This window comes from Chiloscyllium punctatum, chromosome 20, assembly GCF_047496795.1.
Source record: "Chiloscyllium punctatum isolate Juve2018m chromosome 20, sChiPun1.3, whole genome shotgun sequence".
Taxonomy (NCBI): Eukaryota; Metazoa; Chordata; class Chondrichthyes; order Orectolobiformes; family Hemiscylliidae; genus Chiloscyllium; species Chiloscyllium punctatum.
Window position 1 is genome coordinate 17,978,789 of NC_092758.1, and position 21,781 is coordinate 18,000,569.

The 21,781-nt window shown below is 41.5% G+C and overlaps 1 protein-coding gene across 1 annotated transcript in view; it reads right to left on the reverse strand.

Annotated features, from left to right (window-relative positions):
• kif3a (kinesin family member 3A) overlaps positions 1-21,781 on the reverse strand; it is a 63,240-nt gene that overhangs the window by 20,777 nt on the left and 20,682 nt on the right. The window contains exons 7-10 of the mRNA XM_072590432.1: positions 17,247-17,444; positions 13,281-13,455; positions 13,102-13,197; positions 1,918-2,074 (exon numbers count right to left, since the gene is read on the reverse strand). Coding sequence (XP_072446533.1) covers positions 1,918-2,074; positions 13,102-13,197; positions 13,281-13,455; positions 17,247-17,444 — 626 coding nt within the window. The remainder of the gene's footprint in view (positions 1-1,917; positions 2,075-13,101; positions 13,198-13,280; positions 13,456-17,246; positions 17,445-21,781) is intronic.

Sequence of the window (21,781 nt, forward strand, 5' to 3'; positions counted from 1 at the left end):
CCTTTCCAAATACATGTACATCCTGTCCCTCAGGATTCCCTCCAACAACTTGCCCACCACCGACATCAGGCTCACTGGTCTATAGTTCCCTGGCTTGTCCTTACCACCCTTTTTAAATAGTGGCACCATGTTAGCCAGCCTCCAGTCTTCCAGTACCTCACCTGTGACTATCGATGATACAAATATCTCAGCAAGAGGTCCAGCAACCACTTCCCTGGCTTCCCACAGAGTTCTAGGGTACACCGAATCAGGTCATGGGGATTTACCCACCTTCCTGCATTTCAAGACATCCAGCATTCCTCCTCTGTAATATGGACATTTTTCAAGATGTCACCATATATTTCCCGACATTCTATATGTTCTACATACTGATGCAGTATACTCGTTTCAAATCTCCCCAATTTTCTGCGGCTCCACACAAAGGCAGCCATGCTGATCTTTGAGGGGCCCTCGTCTCTCCCTAGTTACCCATTCATCCTTATTGTATTTGTAAAAACCTTAATTCTATTTGCCAAAACTATCTCATGTCCCCTTTTGGCCCTCGTGATTTCCCTCTTTAAGTATACTCCTACTGTCTTTATACGCTTAAGATTCACTCGATCTAAGCTGTCGATACCTGACATATGCTTCCTTCTTTTTCTTAACTAAACCCTCAATTTCTTTAGTCATCCAGCATTCACTATACCTACCAGCCTTTCCTTTCACCCCAACAGGAATATTCTTACTCTGGATTCTCGTTATCTCATTTCTGAAGGCTTCCCATTTTCCAGCCGTCCCTTTACCTGTGAACATCTACCTCCAATTAACTTTTGAAAGTTCTTGCCTCATACTATCAAAATTGGCATTTCTCCAATTTAGAACTTCAACTTTTAGATCCGATCTATCCTTTTCCAGCACTATTTTAAATCTAATAGAATTATGGTCGCTGGCCCCAAAGTGCTCCCCTACTGACACCTCAGTCACCTGCCCTGCCTTATTTCCCAAGTGTAGGTCAAGTTTGCACCTTCTCTAGTAGGTACATCTACATACTGAATCAGAAGATTTTCTTGTACACACTTAACAAATTCCTCTCCATCTAAACCCTTAACATTATGGCAGAAGGAATCACCACAATCCAGAAGTATTATATGACCCTCTCTTAAATACAAGGTATACATCCTACATCTTTTAAAGATCCGACAGGAGCCCATCTACAAAACATTCTTTGTGATCATAAAACCAGTCAATTTGATCACATGATCACTTACACTCTTGCATCTTAAGTTTGAAACTTCTATACGTTGATGCTTTTCACCATCATCATTGCTCATCAGTCCATGAATTTCTGCTCATTAAAGTGAGTATGTAAAACATTTTGAACTGACCAGCACAGTATTCAAATATCTATGGTATGGACCACATCTACTTTTGATTCTTTCTTTCCAATGAAAATATCCCAAATCTTTATGATTTTGAGAGGAGCACAGAGTCTGCATTAATATACGTTACTAACTTTATCAAACTTAATGTCAATGTTTTAGTTTATTGAACTTCTATACTCTCCAAGGCGAGAAGATAGCTTTGTGGTAGTAGTATTGCCGGATTTTTAATTCAGAGACCGAGATAATGTTCTGGGAAATCAGGTTTGAGTCCTGCCTCAGCAGATAGTGGAATTTGAATTCAATAAGAAATCTGGAATTAAGAGTCTAATGACGACCATAAATGCATAGTCAATTGTCAGAAAAAAAACCACCATCTGGTTCACTAATGTCCTTTCGGGAGGGAAATTGCCATTCTTAAGTTGGTCTGGCCTACATGCGACTCTGGACCCACAAGAATGTTGACTCTTAAATGCCCTCTGGCCAATTAGGCATGGGCCATAAATGATGGTCTAGCCAGTGACATCCACATCCCATGTATGAATTTTTAAAATCTTACTGTGCTTTCAGCAGATCTTTCTCTCTTTTCTCTAGTTCTGCTCTGGCTTTATTCCTTTCTTCCTCCTCTATGTCAAGCTTAGCTTCAAGAACTTTTCTCTCTTCATCAATCTTTGCTTGCATTTCTGCCATCTTTTCCGGAGATACCTTCTTTCTTCCTTCAAAGCAAAAAAGTTCAATCTTATTCAGCAGATCACATTTTTACATTTTCAGTTGCGTGACCTGGATTAGCATGATGACAATGTCATTAAGAATACTGTAAAGCAATGCTGATAACTTTATTTTGTTTCAAAATGCATACCAATTTTCAGTTCTGCACATTGCATGGTACGAAAAGGCTGTCTGCTGAATATTTTGGTATATGAATATTTGTGTCAAGGTAAGTATGGAGCAGCTGGGCAAAAAGCTTGTGGGAACATTCAAGGGAATGCTTTATCATGGCAAGAGAGAAATGCTCAGCTACCAGAACATACACATCATCAGGTACCTGCAAGAAGCAGTCTTGATTAAAGCAAGGCATTTAATGTGAAGGAGCTGAAATCGCTCACTGCAGGGTGATAATACAAAAATGTAGAGACAAAACAACACTAAGAACAGACCGACCGGTGAAAGAGCACAAGCATCACAAAGCAGCAACTCCCAAAGTGGGCTGGCCACCTGACAAAAAAAATACATTTGATGGAACCTGAGTAAGGACAATTTTCTAGACATGTTTAACAATTGTTTGAAATATGTCGTGATTGTAATAAGGTCAGCCAGGTGGACCTCTCAGAATATGGGTTCCCTGATTGGACCAAATTAACAGCCCCAATCGGGGAGCATTGGCTGGCAGGTGGGGCTAGATTGAGTTGGGATATTTGGTCGGCATGGACAGGTTGTTTCCATGCTGTACATCTCTATGACTCTATAACAGGAGTGTCAGACGTCCTGCTCAAATAAAAAGAAAAAAAAGGAAAAAAAATAAACAAACAGGAATGTCAGAGGTTCTGTTCACTAAAAAAAAGAACAGGAGTGTCAGACATCCTATTCACTCTGAGAGCTGGCTCTGAGGGAGTTGGATCAGAGTCAATGACTCTCCTCATGTAAATAAAGGATGACCTGGTGACAGGATACCAGGCTCTGTGGAGTTATTTCAGCGATGATGTGAGTGGCATTAATGATGTAACCAGGCAAAAGTGCATACTGACAGAAGCCCGACTGGACTTCGAACAGGCACTACAACTGACTTTATCATTGAAAAATGCAGCAAGTGGTGCATATGAGCTGCAAGGTATTCTGATGGAAGTGGACACCCGCATCAGTCCATCTGAGCTCAGGGAACACCACTTGTAAAACCTCACTCAGGACATATCCTGTACAGAGGGACTCTAGGTCAACCCAGAGCAAAACCTCAAAACAAAGCCAAGCCAAAGTTAAAATTTCCTTCAGGATCCGGGCCAGCAAGTCACTGTAGTTGCTGCCAGTATGCAGACTCAAGACAGCAAAGGGTCCTACTGGACCTAAATTGACTAACAGAATGCATAAGGCCAGTATCCAGGAGAGTACACACTCTGGAAAGTCCACCTACATCTGGTTGGAACAGATAAATTGCTTAGCAACATCCAAATCAAAACCAATCAAAATAAACATCTCGTTAAATGGTCACACAGTTCTAATGGAGGTTGATAATGACGCGACTGTTTCGGTGATTAGTTCCAGACTCCAACCCTAACGTTTGTGCAAGACCTCGGCTGGAATGAGATCCTATAAGAGGGGAACTTTACAGATTAAGTGTACAAGTTTGGTTCCAGTCTCTTATGAAAAGCAGATGATTTTAAATTTTCTGGACACACTTCCAATCACAGCACATATACTTGTAAATGCAGTTAGATGAGGATTCTCAGAAGTATGTTACAATTAACACCCATTAGTATTTGTTCTAATATATAAGACTGCCATCTGAAGTAAGATCAGCCTATGTAGTTTCCCAGTAGCCGATACGGTATATTTTACAAGGTTCACCCCAAGTCACCATATGTAGGGCACCACTTATCTGGATGACTTGCTAATAACAGAGAAGACCAAAAAGGAGCACTTTGAGAACTTGGACATAGTCCTTAGATGTTTCTCCCAGGTGGGCTACCCTTTAGAAGGAAAACATGTGTTCCAGGCACCTACTTGGGCTACAGAGTTGACAAGACCATTGTGGCACCCACTAGAAGATAAAGTGAGGGCAATCAAAGGAGCCTGATTCTGGGTAATTTAAAATGGAGGACAGGAAAAAATTGTGGCTGTAGGAGTTGTTCCTTTTTTTGAGGTATTTTAAGTGCTGGAGGTGATTTCCTTGAATTCCAGGAGCAGCAATTACTGTTTATATACTGTTGCATTGTTTTGAAACTTTGGGGAACAAAGCATCAATACAACGGCACTTTAAAAAGGAGGAAGACAGACAAAGGCAGTGACCACATGGTCAGAGAAAGAAACCTATAGTGCTGCGTGACACAGCAGTGAATCTGCACAATTACTGCCTTTGCTGCTTGAGTTCAAGTATCTCTGGACACTGGAAAATGTCTAGGAAAAAAGTAACGAAGTAACAAACAACAAAATTCACAGCTAACCTGGAGGAACCTATGTGGGACAAGAACAGATAAGTGCATAGTTTTTAAGTGTAGCCCTGCTGTAAATTTACAGTAGTGAGTAAAGTGAGTTCTTTCTTGATTATATGTTTTATTGAGATCTATCTCTTGATTAAATTTTAAAAATATAAGCCGTAAGTGTTACGTCAGCCTTGGAGCAATGCTTTTTTGAGAGCAATAAGACAGTGCTACTTTCTGAGTCTGTAGATTGCGAAGGAGCAAAGATGGCCTTTAACTATTGTAGAGTGATGCACTTGTCCTGTCAGATGTGGGGGTTTAGTGAGAGTTTTGATGTTACTGATGAAAATGTCTGCAAGAAGTGTCTTTGGTTGCAAATCCTATCATGTTGCATGGATCGGTTGGAGCAGCAGTTGGAGGCAATAAACAATCTACAGGAGATGGGGGCGGGTGGTGGATGGCAGTTATAGGAAGGGAGAAAAGCTGCAAAGTCAGGTAGATGGGTTAACTCAGGGGAAGGTAGGAGGGGTAGGCTAGTAGTGTAGGAATCTCCTGTGGCTACCCACATCCCAAACAAGTATGCTGTTTTGGAAAATGTAGGGGGTGATGGAGTCTCAGAGGAATGTCGCAAGAACAGCCAAGTCTCTGTTACCGAGAATGGCTCTAATGGAACAGAGGTGCATGGGTTCCAAGCGATCGATTGTGGCAGGTGACTCTCTAGGCAGAGGCACAGATGTTTCTACAGCCAGCAGCAAGAAATCAGAATGATGTTTTGCCTCCCTAGTGCCAGGATAAAGGAGATCTCTGAGAGGGTGCAGGATGTTCTCAAAGGGGAGACGGACCAACAGGAGATCATTATACACATTGGAACTAATGATGTAGGAAGGGAAAAGGATGAGATTCTGAAGGGAGAATATAGAAAGTTAGACAAGAATTTAAAAAAGGACATCCTTGAGAGTAGTAATATCTAGATTACTCCCGATGCTACGAGCTAGTGAGGGGAGGAAAAGGAGGAGAGAGCAGACGAATGTGTGGCAGAGGAGCTGGTGCAGCGGAAAAGGGTTCAGATTTTTGGGACACTGGAAAATATTCTGAGGTAGAGGTAATCTGTACAAGGAGGATAGATTGCAAGGCAAATAGTATATTAGCAGGGAGATTTACTAGAGCTGCTCAGGAGGATTTAAACTAGTACGGTGGGGGGGGGCGAGAACACCCGAAGGAAATAGCGAGCAAAGAGATCAATCTGAGATGGTTCCAGTTCGGAAAAGGAGAGAGTCAAAAAATCAGGGCAGGCAGAAACAAAGCAGAGAACAAAGGTAAGACTGATAAATTAAACTGCATTTATTTCAAGGTAAAAATAATGACTGCAGATGCTGAAAACCAAATACTGGATTAGTGGTGCTGGAAGAGCACAGCAGTTCAGGCAGCATCCAACGAGCAGCGAAATCGACGTTTCGGGCAAAAGCCCTTCATCAGGAATAAATGCAAGGCCTCTTGCATTGAAATAAATGCAAGAGGCCTAACTGAGAAGGCAAATGAACTCACCAGAGTATGGTGAGGAACATGGGAGTAGGATATCATAGCAATTAGAGACATGGCTCAGGGATGGACAGGACTGGCAGCTTAATGTTCCAGGATACAAATGCTATAGGAAGGATTGAAACAGTCGTAAGGCAGGAGGGGGAGTAACGTTTTTGTTAAGGGATAGCATTGTGGCTATACTTAGGGAGGATATTCCTTGAAATATATCCAGGGAGGTTATTTGGGTGGAACTGAGAAATAGGAAAGGGATGATCAACTTATTGGGATTGTATTATTGACCCCCCCGAGTAGTCAGCCGCAAATTGAAAAACAAATATGTAAGGAGACCTCAGGTATCTGCAAGATTATTAGGGTCATTATGGTAGGGGATTTAAACTTTCCAAAAATAGACTGGGACTGCCATAGTGTTTAGGTTTAGATATAGAGAGGAATTTGTTAAGTGTGTACAAGAAAATTTTCTGATTCAGTATGTGGATGTACCTACGAGAGAAGGTGCAAAACTTGACCTACTCTTGGGAAATAAGGCAGGGCAGGTGACTGGGGTGTCAGTGGGGGAGCACTTTGGGGCCAGCAACCATAATTCTATTAGTTTTACAATAGTGATGGAAAAGGATAGATTGGATCTAAAAGTTGAATTTCTGAATTGGAGAAAGGACAATATTGACAGTATGAGGCAAGAATTTTCAAAAGTTGATTGAGGGTGGGGGGCAGCTGTTCACAGGTAAAGGGACAGCTGGAAAATAAGATAACGAGAGTCCAGAGACTGGATATTCCTGTTTGGATGAAAGGCTGGTAGATGTATGGAATGCTGCTTACTAAAGAAATTGAGGTTTTAGTTAAGCAAAGGAAGCATATGTCAGGCATAGACAGCAGATATCGAGTGAATCCTTAGAAGAGTATAAAGGCAGTAGGAGTATACTTAAGAGGAAAATCAGGAGGGCAAAAAGAGGACATGAGATAGGTTTGGCAAATAGTTAAAGAGAACCCAAAGGGATTTTATAAATAGATTAAGGACAAAAGGGTAACTAGGGAGAGAACAGTACCTCTCAAAGATCAGCAAGGCAACTTATGTGTGGAACCACATAAAATGAGGGAAGATACTAAACAAGTATTTTGCATCAGTGTTTACTGTGGAGAAGGACATGGAAGATATGGAATGTGGGGAAGTAGATGGTGACATTTTGAGAAATGTTCATATTACAGAGAAGGTAGCGCTAGATGTCTAAAAATGCATAGAAGTGAGTAAATGCCCAGGACCTGATCAGGTGTATACTAGAACTCTGTGGGAAGCTAGGGAAGTGATTGCTGGGCCCCTTGCTGAGATATTCGTATCATCAATAGTTAGTGAGGTGCTAGAAGACTGGAGGTTGGCTAACGTGGAGAAATTATTTAAGAAATATGTTAAAGAAAAGCAAGGGAACTGAAGACCAGTAAGCCTGACATTAGTGGTGGGCAAATAGTTGGAGGGAATCCTTAGGGACAGGATTTACATATATTTCGAAAGGCAAGGGCTGATCTGGGATAGTCAACATGGCTTTGTGCATGGGAAATCATGTCTCACAAATTTGATTTTTTTAAAGAAGTAATTAAGAGGATTGATGAGGACAGAGCGGTGGACATGATCTATCTGGAAATCAGTAAGGCGTGCGACAAGGCTCCCCATAGGAGACTGGTTAGCAAGGTTAAATCTCATGGAATACAGTGAGAACTAGCCATTTGTATACAGAACTGGCTTGCAGGTAGAAAATAGAGGGTGGTGGTGGAGGGTTGCTTTTCAGACTAGAGGTCTGAGCCAGTGATTTGGTGTTGGCTCCTCTCCTTTTCATCATTTATACAAATGATTTGGATGTGAACATAGGAGATATAGTTAGTAAGTTTCCAGATGCCACCAAAATTGGAGGTGTCATGGACAGCGAAGAAGGTTAGCTCAGATTTCAAAGGGATTTTGATCAGGTGGGCCAAAGGACCATGGAGTGGCAGATGGAGTTTAATTTAGATAAATGAGAGGTGCTGCATTTTCAAAGGGCAAATCAGAGCAGGACTTGTACACTTAATGGTAAGATCTTGGAGTGCAGGTTCATAGTTCCTTGAAAGTGGAGTCGCAGGTAGATAGGATACTGAAGGACATACTTGGTATGCTTTTCTTTATTGGACAGAGCATTGAATTTCGGCATTGGGAGTTCATGTTGCACCTGTACAGGACCATTGCTTAGGCCACTTTTGGGATGTTGCAATTCTGGGTCTCCCTTTTAGATTAGATTAGATTACTTACAGTGTGAAAACAGGTCCTTCGGCCCAACAAGTCCACACCGACCCTCTGAAGAGCAACCCACCCAGACCCATTCCCCCACATTTACCCCTTCACCGAACACTACGAGTAATTTAGCATGGCCAATTCACCTAACCTGTACATTTTTGGACTGTGGGAGGAAACCGGAGCACCCAGAGGAAACCCACGCAGACATGGGGAGAATGTGCAAACTACACACAGACAGTTGCCCAAGGCGGGAGTTGAACCCTGGTCCCTGGTCCCAATGCTAACCACTGTGCCACCCAATATCGGAAGGATATTGTGAAACTTGAGAGGGTTCAGAAAAGACTTACAAGGATGTTGCCAGGGTTGGAGGATTTGAACTACAGGAAAACATTGGAGGCTGAGGGGTGACCTCATAGAGGTTTATAAAATCATGAGGGGCACGGATAGGATAAATAGACAAGGTATTTTCTCTGGGGTGGTGGAGTCCAGATCTAGAGGGCATAAGTGTAGGGCGAGGGAGGAAAAGTTTAAAAGAGACCCAAAGGGAAACATTTTCATGCAGATGGTGGTGCGTGTATGGAATGAGTTGCCACAGGAAGTGGTGGAGGGTGGTACAATTCCTAATTCAAAAGGCATCTAAATGGGTAATGATTAGGAAAGGTTTCGAGGCAGTATGGGCCAAGTGCTGGAAAATGGGACTGGATTAGGTTAGAATATACCTGGTCGGCATGAACAAGATGGACCAAAGGGTCTGTTTCAGTGCTGTACATCTCTATGAACCCCGCATCTGTACCGGAGCTTAGGTCTTTCCTTGAGCTGGTGAATTACTACAGAAAGTTCATACATAACCTGGCCTCCATCCTGGCATCAACTCTTAAAAAAGTCAGCTTTGGAAATGGTCATTTAGCTAAGCCATAGCTTTCAGGAAAGTGAAGAAACAGCTATCATTCTCTAAGGAGCTGGCACACTATGATTTCAAGCGAGATCTGTTATTAACATGTGATGCCTCCTTGTATGGCATCAGGGTAGTATTTGCTCATAGGAGGCCCGATGGAGAAGAGCACCCAACAGTGTACGCATCCAGGTCCTTGGCTAATGCAGAGCGTGAACATACCCAGATAGCGAAGGAAGGTTTGGCAGTCGTATTTATAGTCAGGAAGATCCACCAATATATTTAGAAATGTAACCTTACAATAATAACAGACCACAAATCTCTGCTCAGACTACTTAAAAAGGACAAGATAGTACCGCTCATAGCTTCAAGCCAAATTCAGCTGCGGGCTCTATTTCTACGTGCATATAACTTCAAATAGGAACACCCTCCGGGAGTCCAAATACAGAAAGCTGACGTATTGAGCTGCCTCTCACTAGCAGATACATGCCAGTGGTACCACCACTGGAAGACTCTAATAGTTTTAAATTTTCTGCACACACTTCCATTCAGAGCTAATGATGAGCATGGAAATCAAAGTGCCGTCACAACCAGGAATGAAACCTTTTTGAACCCGTAGAGACAAATTACAACAGAGGACATATTATTGTGGGGAGCAAGAGTGACTGTCCCAAGCAAGGGTTGCCAGCAAATACTGGATGAACTCTAACAGGGTCATCCAGGAGTTTCCAAAGTGAAGCTGTCAGCAAGATGTTACATCTGGTGGCCAGGACTGGATTCAGACATAGCTGCATTGGTGGGGCAGTGCCTAGACTGCCAACAAGAATAAACATTATTATGAGCAACTCGTCACATTTGTGGGAATGGCTGCATAAAAAGATGAACTTGATTACACATCAACTATGCAGATGCTTTCATAGGCTCAATGTTCTTAGTCATTGTGGATGCCCACTCAAAATGGCTAGACGTGTGCACAGAGTTCATTAGTCAAACATGGAGACAACGATAGAAAAACAGAGCCCAACTTTTGCAGTACGCAAACTTCCAGACAGATAATGAGTCATTATTTAACAACAGAGAACTTCAGCACTTCAAATGGTATTCAACATACAAAGACCGTTCCATACTGTCCATCATCCATTGGTGTGGCAGAAATAGCAGTCTAAACTTTGAAAGCAGGCTTAAAGAAACCGCCTACACCTTCATTAGATACCAAACTGTCCCAGTTCCTACTTGAACATAAGACCATTCCTCATGCAACTACAGGAATAGCTCGAACAAAGTTACTAATGGGAAGACTCCTCACAAGATTAAAAGTGGGGGGGTAGGGAAGCAGAAGAGGGTGAAACGGCATCAGGAACGCCAATGCCAGACAAAAGACTCTGCTAAGTGAGACAGAAAGTTTATTTCCGGGAACAAAGTTTGGTGTAGGAACGGCCCTGTACAGGTAAGAGGGTCTGACGACCTTTCTGGCGTTATTTCAGTGTATATTTTAAGTTATTTTGTGTTACCCAAGAAACATTCAGATTTTAATTCAAAGCAAAATACTGCAGATGCTGGAAACAAAAACAAAGTCCTGGAGTCTGGCAGTATCTATTGAGAGAGAAAATGAAATATTTCGAATCTGACGTGTCAGATTGGACTCGAACTTTGTTTCTCTCTCCATAGATGCGGCCAAGCTGCTGACTTTCACTAGTACTTTCTGGTATTATTGTGAATTTCATTAGCTTGTTTCAGACAGTTTAGAGTTGCCCACTATTAGGTTTTTACATCAGATTGTAAAGGAATGAATAAGCATTATTAATAGTCAATTGTTATTTGAGCTAATCAAACATAAACAAATTGACATGCACTTTGGAAGTGGGAGATTTTGAAACTAGTTAATAATCTCTCAATGCATTATGGATGTTCTAAGTCCAACTTTTTCAAATATTGCGACAAGTAATTCTGTATTATAAACTAACCAATAGATGTAGGGGCAGACGTTCCCTTTAAACTGTTGCATCATTCAATTAGATCATGCAGCATACATTTCTAGTCGCATACTACACTCAATAATTGATATCATGCTCTTTCAAAGTTTTGATAAATTTGATCTTTCAATAAACTACAAATTAGATTCCCATAGGGTGACTTACACAGAATTTTTAGCTAAGTTATTATTGCCAAAATTAGAACAAATCACTACACTGACAATTCCAGAGAACTGACTGGAATATATCTATTTTCCAGTCCTTTTAGTCATCAATTTGTTCACAATACCACAGCATTTTAGATTGCTACTCTGATACAGTTTATAATAGGAAATTCCAAGTAGTCCAAAACTTTTATAAAATTACATTATTCATTAAAACTGAATTTGCTTTTCCATATTGTACTTATATTTATACAACCACTCATCTATTTCTTGATTGAGTCTAGTCCCCATCGTTATGAGTGAGGGAAGAAATCCATCAGGGACCACGATGTGCACATAATCCTACTTCTCCACAATATTGATTTTGAGTACCCAACACATTCTGTCTTCACACTACCCAATTACAATCTCTTTTGATATCACTTTTAGTTCAGTTTCTATCTCAGTTCATTTCAGTTAACCTGCCTATAAATATTAAAAGGTACAATGCTGTATACAAGCATGCATTAATAGACTTTTTATTGGGATCAGGTTTAGATCTTGCATAAGCTATTAACATAACAGAAATATATACAGAAAGGAAAATAATCCACTCAAACTCATGAAAAAAAAGTCCACAAACCTGTTTGATCTTGAATTAAGAAGAAATTAGCAAGCCACAGGTAGGCAGCGTGTGAATACAGAAGGAAGGGAAAAGAGACAAATTAAATCATTATTTTCTGCAAATCAGAAGGCCAAAGCAATGAAGATTGATGATGAGACTGTCACTGAAAGAAAAAGAAAAACTAATAGTTAATACAAACATTGTGTACAGCTGCTCTTGCCCAGGAACGAAGCAAATCACAAAAAATAATTAGCGGCACTGTCAAGATGATAGAATGAAATAAAATTTATTATAACTGTAGTCCTTACAAACAGCATGCCAAAACAGCCCATGACATCCCTTATAAAACTGAAGACTGAAATGCAAATCACTAGTCCAAATTTTACCTCTGGCCCAGTTTTGGCAGGTGAACAGCAGGTGTTAGGCAGGCTTTAGAAACTCACCTATTGTTCCAAAATTATTTTAACATGTTTGCATCATTTAAATTCCACCTTTCAACTTATCCCCATTCTCCAGAATATACTATGATTTCTGCTATACAGTTAGGAACAAGGTATTACAGTTAAATTGAAACGTGCAAACACAAAGATATGACTGCATAATGGTCATGCTATTAGAAAAGTGGACAAGGTAGGTGGATTAGTTGAACATAAACCCAAATCCCACTATGTCAGCTTGAAAGTTTGAAATCAGTTTTTAAAGATGCTGCAAGTAAAAATGTCTTGTCACAAACTCCAAGCAGTTCATTAATTTCTTTTAGACTGTAACTACGCAGGAAACAAATGTCTGTTTTGCCAGTAGCCCTGATAACCAGAGAAAGAATTAAAAACAAATTCCAGACATGAATAAAAAACCAATATACAATTCAAAACACCATATTACTAGAGAGGGGCAGTATACACAAGGTTGACGCTTGTCTTATATTCATCGAAATTGTTTTTGAAAAATAAATGGAGCATCATTACTCTAGCTTAACAAAATTGAGGTTTTAACATTATCAGCCCAAATTAGTTAAATAGGGAGGGGAGAAATAAAATAAAATTTTAAAATGTATTAATCCTGACCCATTCAAATGCATTGTAAATATAGCTTACTATCACATTAAATCTAAAACACTCCCATCCCCGCACTCATTATTTATTAGATAAAAACATAATTCAAGTTGATTTCAAACATCTACCTTTTCGCTTCTTTTTCTTCTCTCCTCCTTCTCCATTTTCACCTTCTTCGTCATCGTCTTCAGAGCCACTCATTTCTGAACCAGAGATTTCTTCACCTGCGAATATTTAAATATTTTAATTCAGATATGGTTTTTATTTCATCAATGAATCAATGTTCTTCTACTTCACTTGTACATACCTTCTTTTAGCTTATTTCTAAGATCCTCAATTTCCTTCTGGAATTGGCGCAACAATGCATCTTTGGGATCTTCATTAATTCTGGCTTTGTTTTTGATATTCTTTGCTCTGTTTGCATAGCGTAAAGTACTGATAGTCTCATCGTAATTGTAATCTGCTGGCCCAATGTTTGCACACTGATAAAGAAAAAAGGTGTAAAAAGCAAAAGGTGCCAAAAGTTCATTCCTGCATGTTAAACTCTCAATCTTGATTACGTTGCAGTATGAAGGTGCCAAGAAGAGATTAGTTACCTCCCTTGGTGGTGCAAATACACCCTCAATCTAGGATGATTATTCATTCATTGAGATGCAGGTGCTTTTCAGTCCAAGGAAGTCATTAAGCCCAAAACAGTATCACTGGTGATTTGGTAGTAATGGGGATAAAGAAAATGTTCAATTGTATGCAAGAACCCTTCTGGAAAGATAAAGAAAAAAAACAAAGAGAGGGTTCTTGTGGGGGAGTTGTAGTGTCCCTATCTCAGCTTCAGAGGCCCAGGGTTCAATTGCCATCTGCTCCAGTGGTGTGTATTAACATCTTTGAACATGTTGTGTCAGAAAATATCCAAATCCAAAAATTAGGGTCCTTGTACCACATCAGTAGTGTCCCCATCTTGTTATCAGAGAGGCCTGTGTTCAAATCCCACAGGCCTGTTTCTATACAGTTTGATTTGATAAAGAAATATAAAAAGGAATTTGGGAGGAACCCACTAAATATCATTTAAAAACAGTCAAGTATTAAAATCTTCTGAAAAATACAGACTGATCACTGGTTAACATGAATCATAGATGACAGAACCAGGAGTATACCATTCGACTCCTAGAGTCTGCTCTGCCACTCCATAATCATCCTACTCCATCCTTCCCCTATAATCGCTTGATCCCGTTGCCCTAAGAGCAAAGTCTACCTCCTTCTTGAAGATACAATATGTTGGCCTCAACCAATTTCTGTGGCAGTAAATTCCACAGCCTCGCAGCTATCTGGGTAAAGAAATTTCTCCTCTCATGTTTACTCCCTCTTATACTTAAGCTACAATCCCTAGTTCTAGATTTCCCACACCAGCAGAAACATCCTTCCTGTATCAACCTGTCTAGTCCTGAGAATTTTATAGGTTTGTATTAGATCATCTTTATTCTTCTAAACTCCAGTGAGTGCACTCCTAACCAAATCAATCTCTCCTCATATGCTTGTCCTGCCACCCCAGGAATCAATTTGGTAAATTTCTGCTGTATTCCCTTGCTAACAAGAACATCCTTCCTCAGATAAGGAGACTAAAAACTGCACACAACATTCCAGGTGTGGTCTCACCTCTATAATTGCAGCAAGGCATCATGTACTTGTACTGAAAACCTCTCACTATGAAGGCCAACATGCAGTTTGCCTTCTTTACTGCCTGTTATGTGCATGAGAACACCTAGCTCTCGCTGAGCATTCCCCTCCCAATTTATGGCCAAATACCAAAGTGAATAACTTCACACTGCATCTGCCATGCATTTGCCCACTTACTCAGCCTGTCTAAACCACACTACATGCTTCTCACAGGTCATCCCTTCAGCTTTGTGTCCCTTTAACTAACTATGTTGGTTTTCACCTTTTCAATAAAATTGTGGATAAACTTCAAATTATATAATAATCGTTCTAAACACATACTTGCACTAAAGATTTGCCATGGTATGTGATAGATAAATGCCTAAAGAACTTTAACTTTTTGTAGCTATTGATTATATTAGTTGCTGGAATGTCAAAAAGAAGTACATGATAATGACACTGGTACATTTTTGATTTGAGAAAAAAATGTGTACTGCCAAAAGCCCGGTAGATGCCAAGCTAATACCTATATTTGACAAAGAGTGATAGCACATGCCCACGGATTCATAACTCAGCCAGGTTAACAACAGTGATAAGGAAAATAATGGAGAGATTAACACCATCTAAAAGCAAAAATATCATAATGAATAGACAACAAGGATTTGAAAAGAAAACCTTCATTTCACAAACTCTACAAATTGTTGGGAGATGACAGACAGAGACCAACAGAGAGACTGGTAATGAACTAGATGTAAAGACCTTCAATAAGAAATGTCCCCTAATGACCAATGAATTAGATTAGAGAATGCTATAATCAGAGAACAAGTGGTAAAATAGATTGTTTGCAGGCTTCAAAAAAAAGAAGGTTGGAGTAAGGGTATAGTGGAGGATGGTAATGGTGATCCGCCGGGATCAGTTTGGGATCACCATTGTTCACAATTACTATTACAGTTTAGACTCTGGACTTGAAAAAACACGATTAAGAGAAAGTGAGGACTGCAGATCAGGGTTCTTGCCCAAAACATCGATTCTCCTGCTCTTCGGATGCTGCCTGACCTACTGTGCTTTTCCAGCACCATTTTCTCGACTCAAAAACATAATTCCTAATTGTGCAAATGGCACAGAGAAAAAAAGTGGAGACAGTTTTGCTCAGTACTAACTACAACAAATTAAAGAAGGATGCAAATACATTTGCAGAGCAGACAAATAAATGGAAAACAAGTTCAGCACAGAAAGATGAGATAATATATTTTGGTAAGAGGAACAGTAAAGTCAATTATTACTTTGATGTTTTAAATCTAGGTGGATAATGGTACAAAGAGAACTTGGTGTACCATTAAAAGTTGTGCCACTAGTTAGCAAAGCCATGAAACCAAAACCAAACCAAACACCAAGATTATTATCAGAGATAGAACTGAAAAGTAGAAAAAAAGTTATGCTACAGCATTGACAAACCATGCTGAGACTACAAGAGGGGAGTTGATAATTTAGAGGTATTATCACTGGACTGTTAATCCAGAGACCCAAATAATGTGGACCCAGATTCAAATCCTGCCATGGAGACGGAGGATTTTGATTTCAATACAAATCTGGAATTAAGAGTCTAATGATGACTTTGAAACCATAGTCGAGTGCCAGAAAAACCCAACCTAAGGGAAAGAAATGGACATCCTTACCTAGTCTGGCCTACGTGTCTCTAGAACCACAGCCATGTGGTTGACTCTCAATTGCCATCTAGGCAATTAGGGATGGGTAATAAATACTGGCCAAGCCAATAATGCTCTCGTCTCATGTATGAACTTTAAAATCTCACATTATAGAAAGGAGGTACTACAAAGGATGTAGAGACAATTTACAAGGATTACCAGAAATATGTGCTGTCAGAAAAGGATTTAATAAACCAGATTTCTCTTGTCTTCAAAAACAACAGCGGTTGAAAGAGTGACTTAATATAGTCTTATAAATTATGGAACGTTTTGATTGATTGGATAGAGAGATAGTTTTCACTATGGAGAAGGGCATTACGAGAAGCTTTCAATACAAGTTAGCCACCACGTCATCCAATTTGGAATTCAGAAGAAACGTCTTCTTTGAAAGAGCAGCAAGAACATGAAGCAACCTTGAACAAGGATTGGTTAATGTAAGTACTATAGACACATTTAAAAAGGAGGTTAGACAAGTGTACAAGGAAGAAGGAGAAAGAGGATTATGCGGATGGGTATAGAAGAACAAAGACAGGCAAAGGCTAAAGTGGACCATAAATGGATCAGTTGAAATGCATAATCTATTTTTGTACCAAATATCTTACATGGATAACTCATTTACATAGGGACAGAGTAGGCCATTTGGTTCTTTGAGCCTGCTCCATCAAACAACAAGATTATAGCCTACCTACCTCAATTCCATCTCCTCACACTATCAATATATTCTTGAGTACCCAAAAATCTAATACGAAAATAAGAATCATACAACTGCTTTATTTAGCCACCTTTTAAACACAAGATACTTTGTGAATTATAGGAACAATTGATTGTCAAAACATATGTTACTTAAATACAAACTAATTTCACCAAATTATATTAATTATTCTCAATTACGCAACAATAAGAGGAAGAAAGCTCACCATCATCGTCTTTGAATTGCCTCCCAATGAATCCTGGAGTAGACGTGTCAGTTTAGAGTTACGATAGGGCACATGTGTACTTTTACCATCAACAAGAGCAGAGATAACATTACCCAAGGTGGACAATGAGAGGTTGATTTTTGTTGCTTCTTTTAGTCGCTGTCCTGTGGCTCCAGTCTTCCCTTGTCGTTCAGAACCCTGCAAATATTATGGGACTAATTCACTGACCCTCAAAACATTACTGTATAAATTCTCATGATTACCTTTTAATTACTGCGGTTACCAAAGTTATTTGACTTTTTTGAAAAACATCATCATATAAAATTAAAATAGAAATTGTTGAAATACACAAACATTCATCTACATTTGTGAAGATAATAGACAGGTTATGGCCTTTTGGATGTGCATCTTTCATTTTTAATTTTCATTTAGCTATCAAAATTAGTACTTAATTGTATTTCATTATTATGCATTCAGCACAAATAATAAGGAATAAAATTCAATTTGGAGAAGTACAAATGTGAACTGTCCAAACTGAAACACACTGTATACCTCTTCTAAAATTTCTAGGTTGACTTAGTTTATTACATTTTCACTAATTCTGGTCCCTATTAATAGATTAAAGGTACCACCAACATGGGATGAACTGTATCTTAACACACCATTGTTTTATCATTATAAGCTTCTGAAATACATATTTATTATTGAAAAATGCAATTAATGCCTGAATAAGTTGCCAAGAATTAAAAACACAATTCTGAATTAAAATTATGAACTGGACAGACAAGGTAATTGTGAAATACCAAGGCCCGTCAAGAATACATTTCTAATTTTAGAATACTTTTTAAGGAATAAAATAATGCTCAATTTTTTATAGAGACGAAATCAGTGTTACCTTCAAGTTAAATGGCACAAGAAGATGCAGGCATTTTTGAGACAAGGAGTGTCTATATAAAGTTATTCTCTATTTTATGTTGTATATTGTCTTTTTATATGTTCATTATAACTTCCATGTGAATTCTTATGACGGAAGCCACAGGAAAGCTTGTCACAATGCAAAACAGAAAATATAAGAGTGAAAATAAAGTTGGAGAATGGCATGGTTAAAATTGGAGGCCAAGAGAGGATGGTTAAGATAATAATTCCACCGAATTCTACCTTTATCTATTTTCTAATTTTATTAAAGTAAATATGTAATTTTGCAATAGAAATTCAATTCATTACAAGAGCCAAACAAAGGAAGAGTAATGAGACTTTCAGTTCATCATGTACACTCCCAATAAGCAGCTATCTCCAATCTAATCTGATTTTATAACTTACTTGACAACCAGGTAAAAAACAATGACTGTAGATGCTGGAAACCAGATTCTGGATTAGAGTAGTGCTGGAAGAGCACAGCAGTTCAGGCAGCATCCAAACAGTAAAATCAACGTTTCGGGCAAAAGCCCTTCATCAGGAATACAGGGAGAGCGCCTGAAGGGTGGAGAGATAAGCTAGAGGAGGGTGGGGGTGGGGAGAAAGTAGCATTGAGTACAATAGGTGAGTGGGGGAGGGGATGAAGGTGATAGGTCGTGGGGGGGAAGGGGGGGTGGAGTGGATAGGTGGAAAAGAAGATAGGCAGGTAGGACAAGTCATGGGGACAGTGTTGAGCTGGAAGTTTGGAACTAGGGTGAGGTGGGGGAAGGGGAAAATGAGGAAACTGTTGAAGTCCACATTGATGCCCTGGGGTTGAAGTGTTCCGAGGTGGAAGATGAGGCGTGCTTCCTCCAGGCGTCTGGTGGTGAGGGAGCGGCAGTGAAAGAGGCCCAGGACCTCCATGTCCTCGACAGAGTGGGAGGGGGAGTTGAAATGTTGGGCCACAGGGCGGTGTGGTTGATTGGTGTGGGTGTCCCAGAGATGTTCCCTAAAGCGCTCTGCTAGGAGGCGTCCAGTCTCCCCAAAGTAGAGGAGACCGCATCGGGAGCAACGGATACAATGATATTGGTGGATGTGGAGGTAAAACTTTGATGGATGTGGAAGGCTCCTTTAGGGACTTGGATGCAGGTGAGGGAGGAGGTGGGGGCGCAGGTTTTGCAATTCCTGCGGTGGCAGGGGAAGGTGCCAGGATGGGAGGTGGGTTGTAGGGGGGCATGGACCTGACCAGGTAGTCACGGAGAGAAGGACCAGCTTTGAGGAAGGCGGAAAGGGGTGGGGAGGGAAATATATCACTGGTGGTGGGGTCTGTTTGGAGGTGGCGGAAATGTCGGCGGATGATTTGGTTTATGCGAAGGTTGGTAGGGTGGAAGGTGAGCACCAGGGGCATTCTGTCCTTGTTACAGTTGGAGGGGTGGGGTCTGAGGGCGGAGGTGCGGGATGTGGACGAGAGGGCATCTTTAACCACATGGGAAGGGAAATGGCGGTCTCTAAAGAAGGAAGCCATCTGGTGTGTTCTGTGGTGGAACTGGTCCTCCTGGGAGCAGATACGACGGAGGCAGAGGAATTGGGAATACAGGATGGCATTTTTGCAAGAGGTAGGGTGGGAAGAGGTGTAATCCAGATAGTTGTGGGAGTTGGTGGGTTTGTAAAAAATGTCGGTGTCAAGTCGGTCGTCATTAATGGAGATGGAGAGGTCCAGAAAGGAGAGGGAGGTGTCAGAGATGGTCCAGGTAAATTTAAGGTCAGGGTGGAATGTGTTGGTGAAGTTGATAAATTGCTCAATCTCCTCATGGGAGCACGAGGTGGCGCCAATGCAGTCATCAATGTAGCGGAGGAAGAGGTGGGGAGTGGTGCCGGTGTAGTTACAGAAGATCGATTGTTCTACGTAGCCAGCAAAGAGACAGGCATAGCTGGGGCCCATATGTGTGCCCATGGCTACCCCTTTGGTCTGGAGGAAGTGGGAAGATTCAAAGGAGAAATTGTTACGGGTGAGGACCAGATCGGTCAAACAAATGAGAGTGTCGGTGGAAGGGTACTGTTGGGCTTGGAGGCCCTGGTCACGGCGGATGGAGGTGTAGAGGGATTGGATATCCATGGTGAAGATGAGGTGTTGGGGGCCGGGGAAATGGAAGTGGGGAGTTCCTGGACTAGGGGGGATGGGACAGTGTCGAGGTTGGTAGAAATTAGTTCAGTGGGGCAGAGACAATGGGTCGGTCAGGGTGGTTAGGCTTGTGGATCTTGGGAAGGAGGTAGAACCGGGAAGTGCAGGGTTCCCGAACTATGAGGTTGGAAGCTGTGGGTGGGAGATCTCCTGAGGTGATGAGGTTCTGTATGGTCTGGGAGATGATGGTTTGGTGATGGGGGGGGGGGGTCATGGTCGATGAGGCGGTAGGAAGAGGTATCTTCGAGTTGGCGTTTGGCTTCAGCGGTGTAGCGGTCAGTGCGCCAGACTACCACTGCGCCCTCTTTATCTGCTGGCTTGATGGTGAGGTTGGGATTGGATCAGAGGGATTGGAGGGCTGCGCGCTGTGAGGGTGAGAGGTTGGAGTGGAGGAGGGGGGTAGACAGGTTGAGGCAGTTGATGTCCCGGCGGCAGTTGGAAATGAAGAGGCCGAGGGCAGGTAATAGGCCAGTGCAGGGTGTCCAGGTGGATGCAGTGTGTTGGAGGTGGGTGAAGGGGTCCTCGGAAGGTGCGCGGGAATCCTGATTGTGAAAGTAAGCTCGGAGGCGGAGGCGGCGGAAGAGGTGTTCGATGTCACGGCATGTATTAAATTCATTGATGCATGGACGGAGGGGGATGAAGGGAAGTCCTTTGCTGATGACTGATCGTTCGTCCTCAGTGAGGGGGAGGTCTGGAGGGATGGTGAAACCTCGGCAGGGCTGGGAGCTGGGATCTGGTGTGGGTGTGGAGTTGGAGTGGGGGCGAAGCCATAATTGGAGTGGGTTTGATGGTGGGGGGAATGGGGGTGGAGTCATGAGCAGGGGTGGTGTTCCCCTCAGGATTCTGGGGGCCGGGAATGGTGACAGTGGGATCTGTTGGGGGGGGGGGGGGGGGGGGGGGGGGGGGGGCGTCAGCAGAATGCAGGTGAGTGGCGTTGGTTTCCTCATTTCCCCTTCCCCCACCTCACGCTTGTTCCAAGCTTCCAGCTCAGCACTGTTCCCATGACTTGTCCTACCTGCCTATCTTCTTTTCCACCTATCCACTCCACCCTCCCCCCCACCGACCTATCACCTTCATCCCCTCCCCCACTCACCTATTGTACTCAATGCTACTTTCTCCCCACCCCCACCCTCCTCTAGCTTATCTCTCCACCCTTCAGGCTCTCTGCCTGTATTCCTAATGAAGGGCTTTTGCCCAAAACGTCGATTTTACTGCTCCTCGGATCCTTACTTGACAACCAGCTGACTAAAGCATTTTATGATTTATTTTCATTGCAAAATCAAAACATTCAATTTGTTCAAGAGCCAAAACTCTGTGTAGCAGCCAGACAATATGAAATTGTCTTGTGTTCAGATCAGGAAGGGCAGGCCTAGAACTGGTTATCTGAAACTGTACCAGACAAAAAGCAAGCTTCCTGGTAACCTTGCAAGAAAAATGGTGACAGTGGGATCTGTGGGGC